Source organism: Haemaphysalis longicornis, unplaced genomic scaffold (assembly GCF_048455015.1).
Source record: "Haemaphysalis longicornis isolate Haplotype H1 unplaced genomic scaffold, Haemaphysalis longicornis Haplotype H1 scaffold_7, whole genome shotgun sequence".
Taxonomy (NCBI): domain Eukaryota; kingdom Metazoa; phylum Arthropoda; class Arachnida; order Ixodida; family Ixodidae; genus Haemaphysalis; species Haemaphysalis longicornis.
Window position 1 is genome coordinate 5,754,888 of NW_027526422.1, and position 14,897 is coordinate 5,769,784.

General features: G+C 46.6%; 1 protein-coding gene across 5 annotated transcripts in view; it reads right to left on the reverse strand.

Moving 5' to 3' along the window:
• The window catches only part of Ptip (PAX transcription activation domain interacting protein), a 68,116-nt gene that overhangs the window by 22,542 nt on the left and 30,677 nt on the right, over nt 1-14,897 (reverse strand). For all 5 annotated transcript variants that reach the window (XM_077675797.1, XM_077675800.1, XM_077675798.1 and 2 more), the window contains 7 exons: nt 14,161-14,317; nt 9,947-10,038; nt 8,771-8,866; nt 7,529-7,663; nt 4,803-4,924; nt 2,336-2,511; nt 551-594 (listed from right to left, as the gene is read on the reverse strand). In XM_077675797.1, coding sequence (XP_077531923.1) covers nt 551-594; nt 2,336-2,511; nt 4,803-4,924; nt 7,529-7,663; nt 8,771-8,866; nt 9,947-10,038; nt 14,161-14,317 — 822 coding nt within the window. The remainder of the gene's footprint in view (nt 1-550; nt 595-2,335; nt 2,512-4,802; nt 4,925-7,528; nt 7,664-8,770; nt 8,867-9,946; nt 10,039-14,160; nt 14,318-14,897) is intronic.

Genomic DNA, 14,897 nt, shown 5'->3' on the forward strand with positions numbered 1-14,897 from the left:
CTTGTTGTCATGCCTCATGTGCATAAACTTTGCACAATGCCAAGAGGGTGGCGAATAAACACGGAATAAGCTCAAAGTTCTTGGCCCTGTGAAAGTTTGGAGGCCTGTGCAGTCACATCAACCGGCTTACACAAAAAAGGGCTACAGGCGGTACTAATCTTGTTTTGAGATTTGTGCCTTGCGGTACACGTATGATTTTTCACATGCCATTATCCCCGTGTGGCAAAGCTTACATAGGTCAAACACGCTGCTGTATTAATAGTCGCCTCAGAGAGCACAAGGCTTCCCTTTCCATGAGTGACGGTGCTCATCTCCCAAGACATTGTAGGCAGTGCGGGTGCACTCCTGCCTTTGGCAAAGCTAGCATGTTAGGCTGCGGAAGCACAAAAACTGAAAGGGAAATTTTGGAGGCTTTCTATATAGTGAAAGTTAGTGATGCAATACCATCTACTGATGTAGACCTCCCAAACGCCCACCGCATTGCTACGGCTCTGCCAAGGGACAGCAATGCGCAGTGCAAGCGAAACTATGAACCTGCCGTCTCACACACCTTCCAGATTTCCTCGGTGAGCTTGATGGGTATCCTCCAGGCCGCTGCAATGCAGACAAAGCCACTCGTAAATGTTCACAGTGAGCAGTCTGGCAGGCAGGTGGAAAGACAGCAACTCCCTTGCACGATGCGGTGAGCATGCCGCTGCCCAAGCGAGCGGCAATATTTGAGGCCCACGACAGCCCCACCTGACCATGGGCAAGGAGGGGCCGCCGAGTGCTGGCTTCCCTACGCGGGCCATTGCGCCTCGGTTGAGGAGGTGCTGGGAAGGGCTGGCGTGCAGGCCATTTCTTCACACCCCAAAGAGTTGGCATGCGTGTGCAATTTTGCCCGCAACGTGCAACAGGAGCCGCATTGTGATATATGCATTTGTCGCAAATGTGCTGACATGTGTCAGCAGAAATCTGAACTAGCATGTGCGAGATCAGCCCGTGCAAAAATTTATCTGGAGCAGCTGAACAAAATTCCTGCAGAACTTCCAAACACTGTTAATTAAACAAGTAAACAAATAAAAAAATATATATTGTTATGTTAACAAGATCAGTGTTGGAGACCATGCACAAAAAGTCACCAAAACGGGCTTGACGGGGTCCACAGCCCCGTAATCCTCCATTTCAATTCAGGATCCATTTTGATGACTGAAAAACTTCATGCAATTTTAATAATGCGCCAAACACTGCAATGCTTTACACCACTTCAAATTTCTGTCAGCACAAACGTCAGCAAAAAATCAGGAGACGCTTCTTGATACATAAGCCCCATAGGAGAGCTTCGCAGCTCCACACACTGAAGAACTCTGCCGTCAACTACCCATTGATGCCCCCATATACGCTGCGGAAAGCCACAACAAATGACCCAGTAGTCGAGGCGCTCAGGGGTTACGAAGGTCAGGAAGCTAGTCCGTATGCATCCCCTAGTTCTCTGCAGCATATTACGACACTGTGGCCATTATTTCAAATTTTTGCAGCTACATACAAGAAACATCAAACATGCTTGATGTACAACAGAGTACTCAAGGTTTTTAAGGGAGGACACTGGTCTTAAAACAGCCTCTTTTAATTTTCTAGTGAACTTTGTAAAACTTGTCAGTCTTGCTGCTTTTCTCCCACTGATTTCAGATATGCCATTATTTTCTCAGTAGGTCAATTAGTTCCCAAAATAATTAGCACTAATTAGCCATTTTTAGTCGAGCAATAGACAAAACAGTGTTGGTCATAAAACTGTAATCTTTATATTTTCCAATACTATGAACCCTGGTGAGTGCAATAATCGAAACAGTTTTTTGATGCATCGCTTGGAACTAATTTTAAAGCTCATTAAACTTTCATAGCACCAGTGGCAAGGAGCCATTTTGAGTGCCCATTTCAAACACCAAAGTTTAACGAGCTGTAAAATTAGTTCCAAGCGATGCATCAAAAAACTGTTTCGATTATTGCACTCACCAGGGTTCATAGTATTGGAAAATATAAAGATTACAGTTTTATGACCAACACTGTTTTGTCTATTGCTCGACTAAAAATGGCTAATTAGTGCTAATTATCTTGGGAACTAATTGACCTACTGAGAAAATAATGGCACATCTGAAATCAGTGGGAGAAAAGCAGCAAGACTGACAAGTTTCACAAAGGTTGCTTGAAAATTAAAAGAAATTGTTTTAAGACCAGTGTCCCCCCTTAAGCAATTTTTGTATTTGGCACAGACTAACAGCAGCGTGCAAGGGCGCAGAAAAAGTCGACCGCATGCTTTGCAGAACACACGGGCCCCTTGCCCCCTCCCTCCCCTCACCCATGAGGTGCGGCACGAGGCCATAGTCGAGGCGTGTCTCCTCGTACTGCTGGTACTTGGGGGCCATGGGCAGGCGCAGCGCCTCGTAGTGGCCCAGCACGACGTCCTGCAGCCACTGCACGTTCACCGTGCCAATGCCCCACTCCTGGGCCTTCTGGTACTTCAGGCCCTCCTTCCTGCACATCAACCACCGCACGCGCAACGAGTAGGACCGGCTGCTTTCCCTTCTTCACAGCAGGCACACCAGTGTACTCCTCCAAAGCAATCCAGCCCGTGCGGGTTATACGCGAAGTAGAACCACTGATCTCAAGGCATGGATGGGAAGAGGCAACACCGGTTCTTTTATCCGAACCTGAGGATCTACCACTTGGAACGCAATGAATGTGCACCTGATCGTTTATTGACTGATCACGTGGTTTAATGCACCAAAGCTACACCTGGGCTACGAGGCGCACTCTAGTGGAGGGCTCCCCACTAATTTCCACCCCCTGGTGGTGGTCGTGCACCAAAATATTGACACACGGGCGTTTTCGCAATCTGCCTCCATCAGAAAAGCAGCCACCGCAGCCAGGATCAAGCGCGCATGCTTGGGCTCAGCGAACCTGACTGTGGCCCGCTCCCACCGACCCCTTCAGCACCAGTGTGCTTCTGGTGGCGGGTGCCCCCCCGAAACGTTTCTCTGGATTTGCTTTCAAATGACAGGAACGAGACCGGCAATGACTGCAGCTGCTCTAGCAACTGCTTGAAATTAATAGTTATGAGCGAACCTTTCAAATAGCCAAGCAAAGATAAGGTATTCGATTCGGGATTAAGTCCAACAGCAGCATTAAAAACTTAAAAAGCTTGAAAATACAGACAGACACTCGACGACACTCACAAAAACATTTCAACGAATTCCTACGCCATGAATTGCCCAAACACTGCCTGCAAGACATGCTCCTCTAAAAACACAGAATGCATTTTTATGATGAACAAACTAGGTGCCAGCTATGTCACACTTTCAGGTCTCACAACCCCTGGCCAAACGTGCCAGCTGCCTGCAGCAGTGGCACCGTGCTTCCGATAAAGGAGCCAAGCTGAAGGATAACGGGAAGGTGTCTTAACCCCTCTCAATAAGAGAGCCTGTGGACTGCATCCCAGGACCACCTTTCTGATCAAACTTGTTATGCTTTGGCAACAATCCGACTTTTTTTGTATTAAGACATTTCAGGAAACAATGAACTTCTGTCCCGCCAGAGAAATTTTTCTTCTTGGTACGAACATGCTTACACCGCGGTGAGATTTCAGACATTTAATCAGCAGTGGTCTGAACGCTTTGCCTCACTGGAACCCGCATTTATATCTAGGCAACACAATCCCTTGACAGTACCCATTCTGAAATCTCTAGACCTCAAATGTTAGATGTGAAACATTAGGAATGAAGGTGTCAAAATTATAGAACTGATGCATTACTCATACTAAGACTGGAGCCCAAGTGCAAGGGTTCTGAATGCAGTTTTATCCCCATACGAGCAGGTATGATTCGAGACAGCTCTATGAGGTTTTGAAAGCTTGGCCAAATTTTCAATGCCATCATGCACTTCCCATTTGCCCAGTTTTCCTCCCATAATTTAAACTTCAACGCACGATAAGGCTCTCTCAAATTTACTCTTCTTACTGCCCAGGAAAAATGTGAATAATTATAGTCTGTCAGAAAAGTGTACAAACAGAAGAGCAATAAAAACAGTAGTAAAATAAAATGGTTCTTCAAATAATAGCAGCAGCAATAGACCTTGACTTATATTCAATCTCAGTAGTTCAGAGATGAATGCTGCCTACAAACCATCAGCTAAAATAAAAGACTTCTTAGATATTTATGCCTGTCGCAGTGTTTGTGGTCATCATAGGCCATAGAAAAGTTATTACAAAGCTCTCAACCTGAAGTTTTTTTTGTACCAGTTACATCACCAAGAAAATCCTTATTCACTTCAAAAGCAGAAATCACTATTCTCACAAGCTAAGAAATTAAGGGTAGGCTACGGCAGGGTATTTAACCACTACACAATAGAAATACTACAATCCCACCATTAGGAGGTTCGGAAAAAGAAAAAGCAACATTTCTTTTTTGCAACACCTGCAGTTCGAAAGTAAGGAAACTTCCAGGCAAGCTATCTGGTGACGAAAGTTCGATTTTATTTTAGTCCGCATTAATATTTCTGCTGCATGACTGCTACAACATAAACATTGCAATATCACAACATGCAACATTTTTATAACATCATAACGTTACAAAATGCAACATTTATAACTGATACATGGTAAATATATCTATTGCATGACTAATAGCTACTACTATAGGAACCCGAGTAGAAAGTGCAAAAATGAAAAGCAACCAGACCAGAATGGCAGAATGTGAGCATTTTTCCTTTCCCGTTCCCAGATTCCCCAGAAGTGCTGCTTTGCCCCTGGCCAATGAAGCCGTGCTTACTTTTTGGTGACCAGCAATGAGTTGAGGCGTGTCAGGTAAGTGGTGTACTTGGCGCCAATCGACAGGACCATCTGCTTGACCTGCTGCCGCTCTTCCGAGTCAAAGCCACTGGTGCAGATGATCTGCGAACAAGCCAAGATCCACGCCATCCAAAGTTGCCCTCACAGGGTTCACACGGGCTTCAAAAGCAAAAATTCACGGGTTTTCAAGGACTTTCAAGGACCAGAAAACACATTTTCAAGGTCCCCATCTTATGTTTTATCTGGGATTATTTATAACTTTTTCAACAAAATGCAAAATTTTGATACAGTAGAATCTCGATGATACGAATCTCGCGGGACCGCGAAAAATATTCGTATCATCCGAAATTCGTATGAACCAATACAGACCAAAAAATTGAGCGCTGAAAAGAGTTTTCGTTTATTTCTTTTCTTACTTTCGCGTGAGCAAATCCGCGATTTTTTCTGCTTTTTTTTAAACCCCCACGTCGCAAAGCAGTCTTTTCTGGAGCGCGTAACGCTTCGCCTAGCTTCGCGCTTGCCTCCTCACTGCCGGTGTCCAAGCTCGCTACACGCCGCAACAGTCAAGCGTGAACCGCATGGTGCGTTTTTGCACGCGATTCGCACGCCTCGTCTTTGCGCGCGCTGTATTTTCACGGCCGCATTGACGATTTAGCGACCGCGGTATCTCCTACCTCGGTCAGAAAAAGACGCTGACGACTTGCGAAACTCTCGAGACAGCCCGCTGGCTCCGCCCGAGATGTTTAGGCTTAGCACTCGGGCAGATATTTTATGGGCGCTTTCACTAGCGGCGCGGAATGGTGTGTTATAGTACCGTTTTCGCCAACGTTATGAGCTCCTTTACTGCACAAGAAACTTCGTGTCTGCCTTGAGCGGCATTTTAAAGAGCGGCTAGAAGCAGTCGCTCAAGCGGCCGTGCCACTTTACGGCCGAAGCCGCCGCCATGTTGCCGCCGCCGGCCGCGGCACGCGCAGCGTGCGAGAGGTTTCGCGGCGCGCATGGGGCGTGCGGGGCGCGTTTTCGCGAGCAGAAAACAACAGCCCGGCCGTTTCTGGAGAAAGAAGAGTGACAAATGGGGAGAGAGAGCCGTCACTTGCTTGTTCGGCAGTCGGGCGCCTCGCCGGCTCCTTCGTATCATCCGCCGGGCCGCCCAGGTCCGTTCGTAACAGCCGAAATTTTTCCCATTGCAAACAATGCAATTTTGCCGGGACTTTTCAGAAATTCGTATCATCCCGAAATTCGTATCACCCAGAATCGTATAATCGAGATTCTACTGTATTGCCTAATACCTAAAAATATTAATGCACATTTAGATAGGCGCTATGGGTTCATGAATGCTCCCCCAGCTTTATTTTTATTTCATAGTTAATATTTAGAGGTTTTTCTCTTTTCTTGGTGTTTTGCTGAGGCTGTTTGATTTCAAAACTTCGTTAATGTTGCCTGCATCTCCTGCTTTGTCAGCAAGAGTATCAGCTGAAATTAACTCAGCAAGTGTTGCTGCAAGGCAGGATGAACTATGTACACGTCCACCATTTGCACGTAAAAGCAAACGCAGATGGAGTGTATGAGGCACAGCAAACATGCAATGAAAGGCTGTCCACAGACTAGATGGAACATGCAAGATAGAGAACAGAAGCCGGTTTTCACGAGATTGTATCGTGACATGAAATCTATTGAGAGAGAGAGAGAGAGAGAGAGAGATAAAACATCTTTATTGTCTGGCAAAATTGACGCTGCCTAACGTCGTGTCAGTCGGCCCCTCGGCATTAGCTACCTACACGCACCCAGCCCCCGAGGGGACAGTGCTTTCGGCCGCTGACGCTCGAGAGCCTCCAACACTTGCTGGACGGCCCTGCATTGCACGTCATAGTCCTTGCTTGCCACCGCATCCGCTAGGTGCGGCGGAGTGCTGCTCCCAATGTTGCCTCGTAATAATGAGAATCCACAACTCGTAATTTCACGCAATACACTGAAACTTGATTGTTACAATGTTTCTTTAGACTTGTAACACCTAAAATTCACGACGAACACTTTAAATTCTTGCGAAAAGATAGGGCCCTTGGTTATCTCAAGAAAAATCAAGGGTTTTCAAGGACCCTTTAAAAATTCCAGGACTTTCCAGGCCTTGAAATTTACACTTCTAAATTCAAGGGTTTTCAAGGACCTGTGCGAACCTTGCCTCGGCAAGGTCATGGGTGCGCCAACAATCCTTGGCCTCTTCCTACCACGCCCATGTGCTTTTTTTTCCTCCCCGCCCCCCATTTCTTGCCGCACAAGGCTGCCTCTGCCACCCTTGCCACGTCTTCGTCTGCTCCCAGGACTGCGACAACACTTTACGAAAATATGGTTTGAATGCTTTGCAAGAACCTTGAGACAGTGCAATAAATGCATGGTTGATGCACTATGCGTGCTTACGCAACTCGCCATGTTAGTTTACGGACTGATGCAGACCACCAAAATTGCTGCTCCAATAAATTTGGGTGAGCTGTTTTCTGTTATTTCATTTTAGCAACAGCAAGAGAAGGAAGAAAGAAACCAGCTCTGAACATTAACAACCATAACCCCCCCCCCCCCAAATCCTTGTAGTGCGTTTTAGCAATCGATGTGTAAAGTGCCCATTTTGGCAATACTAAAGAACCCAAACTCAAGGCATCAGATAGTAGTTAGAGAAACAGAAGACACTGGCAAGAGTGTGGAAAAACCGACCTGGTTCTTGCAGGGCTTGTCATCCGTGTAAGGAGAGGGAAAATGCAGGGCATGCCAGGGGGCCTGCAGCTTCTTCCGCAGCAGCACGTCATTCAGCCAGAAGATGGTGACGCACCGCTTGCCCTCACGCAGTGCCTGAGGAGAGGAAGGGAGACTCAGTGTCCAGGCCATGGCAGGACAAAAGCTGCACACTTCCAACAACAGCTTTGCCCCTCCACGAAACAAGGCAAAAATGTGCAACCAAACACAGAGCACACAACATGCAACCTCCCCTTCCAAGGAAACAGCATTTGGCCACTTCCTGTATTGCAACTGCCGTAAAATAGTACTCCCTCACTGCCTACACACAGCAGCTATTTCAATCAGTATCGCAACTCTGATCTACTTGGGTGGTGTTTTCGTTTTTGAGTGCCAGGGGCCAGGACAATAGAAAAGGTTTACCCTTCAATCAAGTTTGCATCTAATGCAGCAACCCAAACAAGCAGGGGTGCTTCAGATTATCTCGCACACGGGTGCCTGCAGTAAGAGGCCGAAGAGCGGGCACAAGGCGCGGGGCACTGGCCCGGGGAGAGCTTCTGGAGAACAAGTGAGAAAGGAAGGCAGCGAGGCACGGCAGCTGTGTGGGCGGCCGGGAAACCGGATCTGGATGGCAGCACGTGCCGCAGTGGAGCGAACCAGCTCCTCCAATCAAGCCTGGACCAAACAATGTGCACCGCCAGCGACAGGGCCAAACAGCTTCAGCTGCCCCAGCAACACAGAACCCCAAATGATGGAAGTGGTAGAAAGGTTTTGGGTAATTAACACCCTTGAAGGATTTTCATCGGTTGGTTATTCGCCTCTTGTCTGCCACCCACCATGGCAGCCACATGCAGTGTTGTTCAAGTGTGGCAAACACCACAGTGCATAGGAAAATATAAAAATAAGGTATTGTTTCACCAGTCTTCACCAACTGGTTAGGTAATTGCGCAGCAAAACATTTCTGGTTGATGTGCCAGCACTTGAGTACATTGAACCCCCCTCCCCTCCTCATTTTGTCTCCATCACAGATACAGCTTCGGAAGTCTGCAGATAAATTAGTGTGGTGCAGTGACTAGCCTGGCTTTCCCTTGCTGCGTCAACAAACTGAACTACCACACAACAAACAGTGGGATGCTTGAACATGTCAAAGAAACATCATACATATGCATATATAGTATATAGTCTTAATGCCCCAAGAGGCACAAAAAAAAAAAAACCACTGACCTGCTGGACAAGGATGTTGCGCTGTGTATCACAAATGACATGTGTGCAACGGGGGCTGTAGTTCTCCTCCACTTCTCCACCACGGTGCATTATGACCTGCGATAGCCAAAGGGGGCGGGGGAGAAGCAAGCAGTGGAACAGTTTCACTTTGACTCGCACCATGAATGCGCTTTTATAACTGGACACATCAGGAGATGTCTGACGCGTGCACTTGCACCTTTGTCCTAAATGAGGACCAGGACTGTAATCCACCTCCCAGGGGAATCACAGTCCCAAGGAGTGCCCACTCATGTGCTGGGTAGTGTGCGGTGCGGAATGTGTGGCCCACTGGTGTGCATCACTGCTCCCACAACAGAGGTCATTACTAGAGGAGTGCAAATACCAATAAGTACTACCTCTCACATTAAACAGAGCTCCCACTCTAGGCATCCAGTCCAAGACTGTTTTTTGCAGGAGAAAAGCAGCTGTTGAGGCAGGCTTTATGGCAGTGGTTCATCATCACAATTATGCATTCATTAAAATCTTTTTTCATCTTCTAAGGATGTCGGTGCACTCATAGTCATTTCACATCACCAAGGGGGTAGCTTGTTTTACTTCACCCTATACTGAAGGGTTTTTACTTAAACCAAATGTACCCCAAATCTGCCCCCATCTCTTCTTAACTCTCTCTTAATGAAGGGCATAATAGCAAAAACAGGGCAGTCTCAAGCTTGAACTCACACAAAACTCCACAGTCTAGAAGGGATGAAGTGCGGGAAAGATACAAAAACCCTTTGGACCAGAACCTACCTCCCCTACCCTGAATCCAACAATTGAGTAAAAAGTGCTCACTTGTTTCTTCCTTACATCAAGCACATGCTTTTCACCTAATGGGGCCAAAAATTACGACATCCTGCGCAAAATTAGCGCAGAAAATGTAAACATAGTCACTGGCTCAGGCACAGACCAAGGTAGCCTCTAATGAAAAATGAGCCGGTTTTAGAAGCGCACGAAACATCCCTCCCTTCATGGCAGTGGTCAGCCCTCGCATGCCAGATGTTGCTGTGCAGGCAGTCATTACGTATTGTCATAGACGTGAAAAAGAAAAGTGGGGTTAGCTGCGTACTGCAGGAGAACATTGTTTGAAGCCGCCCTCCTACGTAACCAGTGCGAGGCCTCTGAGGTTGACCGACTTACTTTCTTCCATCCTGCTATGACAGAGGAGCCGTAAAGCCGCTCAAGGTCCAAAATGAAGAACACGCAGCCAACCAGGCACATTTCTACAGGCACTGAAAAGATGAGAGTGTTTTGCATTTGTTAAATCATCAATCAATCATATTGAAGGGTTTCAAGCCTTAAAAAAAAGACAGAAAAAAAGCAGACAAGTTTAAATACCCTGGCCAATTATGCTGCCAATGCCCACGAAGTAACAAATGTAACAGTATGCTTAGGGTGACCAAACCTGTTTTGGTTGGGACAGCCCCATTTTTGAGGTTTGCTTCTGCCGTCCCATCTTTTTGCCCAAATAAACAATAATGTCCTGTTTTCGCAGGAGTGCATAGTTTTAAAATTGGTGCCAAGTAAGCTGATCAAACCAAAAGTGTGCCGACTCGCTACAAGTATATTGTACAAATGTGATGTTAGGTACTTTAAAATATTTCCCCAAAAAGTAAATTTAGTTCTACTCTAACTGAAGAACGCTTTGCAGTTTTTTGCCTAAGACGACTTTGAAGGGGCATTATTTCACTACTGGACCACTTTCAAGCAAAACATTGCTGGCCCTGTGTTTTCCTTAAAACAAGGCTCTATGAAGTCCGTTTTTTTCCACTGTGAACTCGAGAAGAACATCAACCTGCTGGCAACATTGCGTGCAATGTTGCTTGTGCGGCTCAACTTCCCATACAAGTGCGAAGAATTTTACAACAGAGTCTTGCGCAACAAAGCCCTCCTCAAAAAAATTCAATCGGCAGAACGCACCACGTAGGACCCGAAGTGGGACCTCCAAGACGAATGCACGTGACTGAACTGTGAGTGGGATTGTTCCCTTGGCCTGAGTGAGGGCTTAGTGCCAAATGTAACGTTTTAAAGGGACCCTGCAACACTTACCATCGACTACTCGGAATGTATTCTGCGGTAAAGTCTATTGTCCCAGCAATCTCCTCCCGCAAGATATATGAAAACCCGTTCATTATCACCGAAACTACGCACGATGAAAAATCGCACATAAATGTTCCCTCTCAACTCAACCGCGGACAACGCGACGAAAGCTGCGCGCTCTCTCCCGGAGAGGGGGGCAGCGCGCGGCATTCTGTTCGGGGGCCTTCGATATGTCACAGGCCGGGGAGTTTCGTCCTTTTCCCCGCAGCGTGGACGGGTCTATTTCCGGTCTGGTGCCACAAAAAAGCAGGTACGGTGGCCTGCTCGCAAGCAAGCGGTCAGGCTTGTTGGGCGTTTTTGGAGCAATAAACATTTGTTGTCGAGTGGGCTCGTTGAAAGTAGAATATTTAGTTCGTCACTCAAACTCCACGCGCACTCAAAACAAAAGAAACACCAAAAGCATGCGGACAGGTTCAGACATAGAAGAGGTTCATACACAGCGCCGACGATGGCTGATCGTCACAGGAAATGCCAGAATTTAGCCGCGAGGTTGACCAGCGACAGCCAATAGGACAGCCAGGACAGCCATGGCCCGATTGACGTCGCAGAGGCCATGCCAGAGGTGCATAATGAGGAGAAATGAAGAGAGCGCGGTTGGTTTTTCCGCATCTTTCACAGCGATTTGCGCGCTTACCGCTTCACGTGCACGTGTAATATTTGGCTCGGGTGTTCCTGGAAGTCTAAACGTCGCGCAGGTTTACTTGCACTGCACGAAGAGTGTTGCAGGGTACCTTTAAGTACGAGCAGTTCACGCATTAAAATGTTTTCTCTCGATCTCGACCTTATGCCTTCTGTACAGATAGAGGCGAAAAGCAAAAATGCCCGTGTGTATGAGATTTCGGTGCACGTTAAAAGATCCTCAGGTGGTCAAAATTAATCCGGAGCCCTCCACTACAGTGTGCCTCATTGCCTGCAATGCGTCGGCGCATTACAATCGATCAATCTCGTCTTTTGTACACACTCCCCCCCCCCCCCCCCCTCTCTGATGTGTCCCATTTTCTACCTCCAGGAGAATAGTCACTTTAAGTATGCCTCTACCTTTACCTGGCACGAATGCATACCACACCTTTTTTTTCTTCCTTCATTCCTGCAGAACATCTCTGATGCCACACTTGTGGGTGCAATAAGCAGTCTCAGTAGGCAAAAGTTTTCAGAGTGCACACACGCTGCTACCAAGATGAAAAGAAGACAAAAACTAAACCACGTGCAGAAGGACAAATTTATACGCAGACCCCTCAACCGACCACAAATTAAAAAGTGAAACCTTTTTCAGAGTAATGCAGCAAGTCCCACTTAAAGCAACATCAGCGGATGAAAAAAAAATCCACAGAAATTCAGAGAATTGTCTGCCAATGCGTAGCATTCTTACGCCGCTTGTCCAGAGTGTGCATATCTCCATTCGCGCTATTACAGAGTTACCTCATTACAACAGATCTGCTAAAAACAGATACAGTCGAACCAGGCTATAGCGAACCCATTTACATCGTATTATCCTTGATATCAAACTATTTCTGGAAACCATACATTTATAATGGGAATACGCTTATACCAAACAAAATTACCAGCGACAACCAATATATCGACTCCAAATGCCACAGTTGAAGCACAAATGTTAGCCTCCATACAATATAGATGGTGGTAAAATCTCCAAGCTTAGTAAGAAAACCTTTACTTGCACTTTGCTTATATGGGTAGGTTGAAGAAGTGAAAGACTAGTAAAAATACTAGGAATTAACAAAAAGGGGGAGAGGGTGCCTTACAACAGGACGATTCATGCGTGTGATTTTGTGATGTGCCTCATAGTGTTGCAGAAGGAAGAAATCGCTGAAAAACAAAAACCATTTTGAAGGTTTGTTGGCATTAAATACCAACGTGTTTTAGTTGTGACTGAATCCTGAGAAATGACAGGGATACTTTCATCTTTTTTTTTTCTTTAACAGTTAAAAAGTCGAAACTCTTAACACACTTCATTCATGATTACGTCAAAAAAGCATGTACCGTATTTTCGCTCGTATAACCCGCAACAAAAATGCGAAAATGTCAGGGGTGAAGTAGAGGTGCGAATTATATGCGAGGAATTTCATTTGGCGCAGCTTGACCGCAATGCGCGTTGGGCCGTGATGCCCCTACAGCAGTAATAGCGACTAAGCCACTGTTATCCCATTGACAGCGCTGATTTTGCACACACAGCTCAACAATATACCAACCTGAAAAAATGTACCGGGCAAGTCATCTAGTTACATAGCCAGCTTGGTAAGTTCTTTTGCATAAACAAATGTTGCTTGTGTTAGTAGCTTTGGTCCATCTTTCTATGTATAAAATATGAGGGCAATACGCGTGGATATATATTTTTTATCTGTCGACGAAAAGTGGGGTGCGGGTTATATGCAAAGGCGGGTTATACGCGCGAAGATACGGTAGCATATACGTCAGAATATAGGTCAACCTTGTGGGCGGGAAATTAAAAAAAAAAATCAGATGCCCATTATCATTCTGCTGAGGTTATGAGCACTTGTTTTGTCCAAAGTCACTCATCAGAGCTGCCTGAAAGCTCGTCAGACGACTCCACCTGGCCTCTGCCTGGCTGTCTCTCACACAGTAAGCTGTCCTTAGAAGATGTTTGCGTCCGATTGATGTTGGTGGTGATGGCGCCTTTGCGGTTTGGATGGCTTTGATGGGCTCCCTGGTTGCAAGATGACAACTACTATTATGCCAATGACCAGTATATAAATCGAGGGATGATTTTTTTGACAAACTTTTTTGTAAAAAATCTCCACCTATGTTTCGATTTATATGGTAGTAACAGAATTTGGATTGATCATACTTTTTTTACAGCTGACTGAAATCTTGATCGCTATCATGGTCTGTTGTAATGAAGTTATGCCGTACAGCAATTAAAGGTAGAACATCCGCCACGCCAAATCTGCACTTTTTTGTGGAAATACAGGGTGTTACACAGTTTGCCATTTTTTCTATTTTACTTATTTTTTTGGTTTTCAAAATTTTGTTTGACCAGTTATCTCTATTTACGCTATTATAACGATTACAGGTGGAACTCCCGTGAAATATGCATTTTTGTGGAAATGCAGGGCGTTCCACGGCCCTGGCTATGGGGTGACTCAGCAAAGAACGCTACGCATTAAAAAAGGAGGGGGGGGGGGTTCACTTAAGATGAGCCATACACTCTAAAGGGAGGTGGAGCACAGGGCAGAGAAGAACAAACCAACACACATACAGTCCGGTGCGAAACTTGCCTTGGGTTCTTGGATCGTGTCCATAAAAGTGCACTTCGACTGGTGCACTGGCGTTCAGGGGCACTTCTGGTGGGAAGCTCCTTCCGTCGTTCGGTAAATGCGGGGCCGATGGTGTGTGGCCCCGGACTGGCCGGTAGGCTGGGCCAATCATGGCCTCCTGGTGGGCACAAGCAAGAACGCGATGTCGTACACACTACCCCTGGCCTTCCTTGCTGATCCCTGCTCAGACGTGGGCAACTACCAGGCATTCACGGCATGCTGCTGCTGCCTTTTGCGGGCACTCACCGAGGCAGCTGTGCTATTACGCACTTTGCCCCATCAGAGCCACGGGGGCACTAAGCAGGTGGTTATTCTGGGAGATGGGTCGTGCAAAACTAGCGGTACAGGAATGCGCGTACTCGGGAGCACCCTTGACATAGCCCAAACTCTCAAAACAAGAAAAGTACGTGCTTTCCAAGTTTCGAGTTTTTCCGGATGCACAGGGAGAGTGAGTAGGCACTCACGATCGCGAAGTTGCACATGGCCAAGTTTCTAATTACGTGTGTGGTGTTAGGACAACAAGCAGTGTTACAATGACCATGCTCAGCTCCACTTGTGTTGTTAATGGCATGCCACAGCATGCTGGGTGGCCCAAGGCCTCCAATTCCTTCGGCTGAGGTAGGGAACGAAAGGTTGCACGGTATCTGTGAGTTCAGCGGATTCGGCCAGCACTTGCAGATGTTGAGGGTCCCACAAAG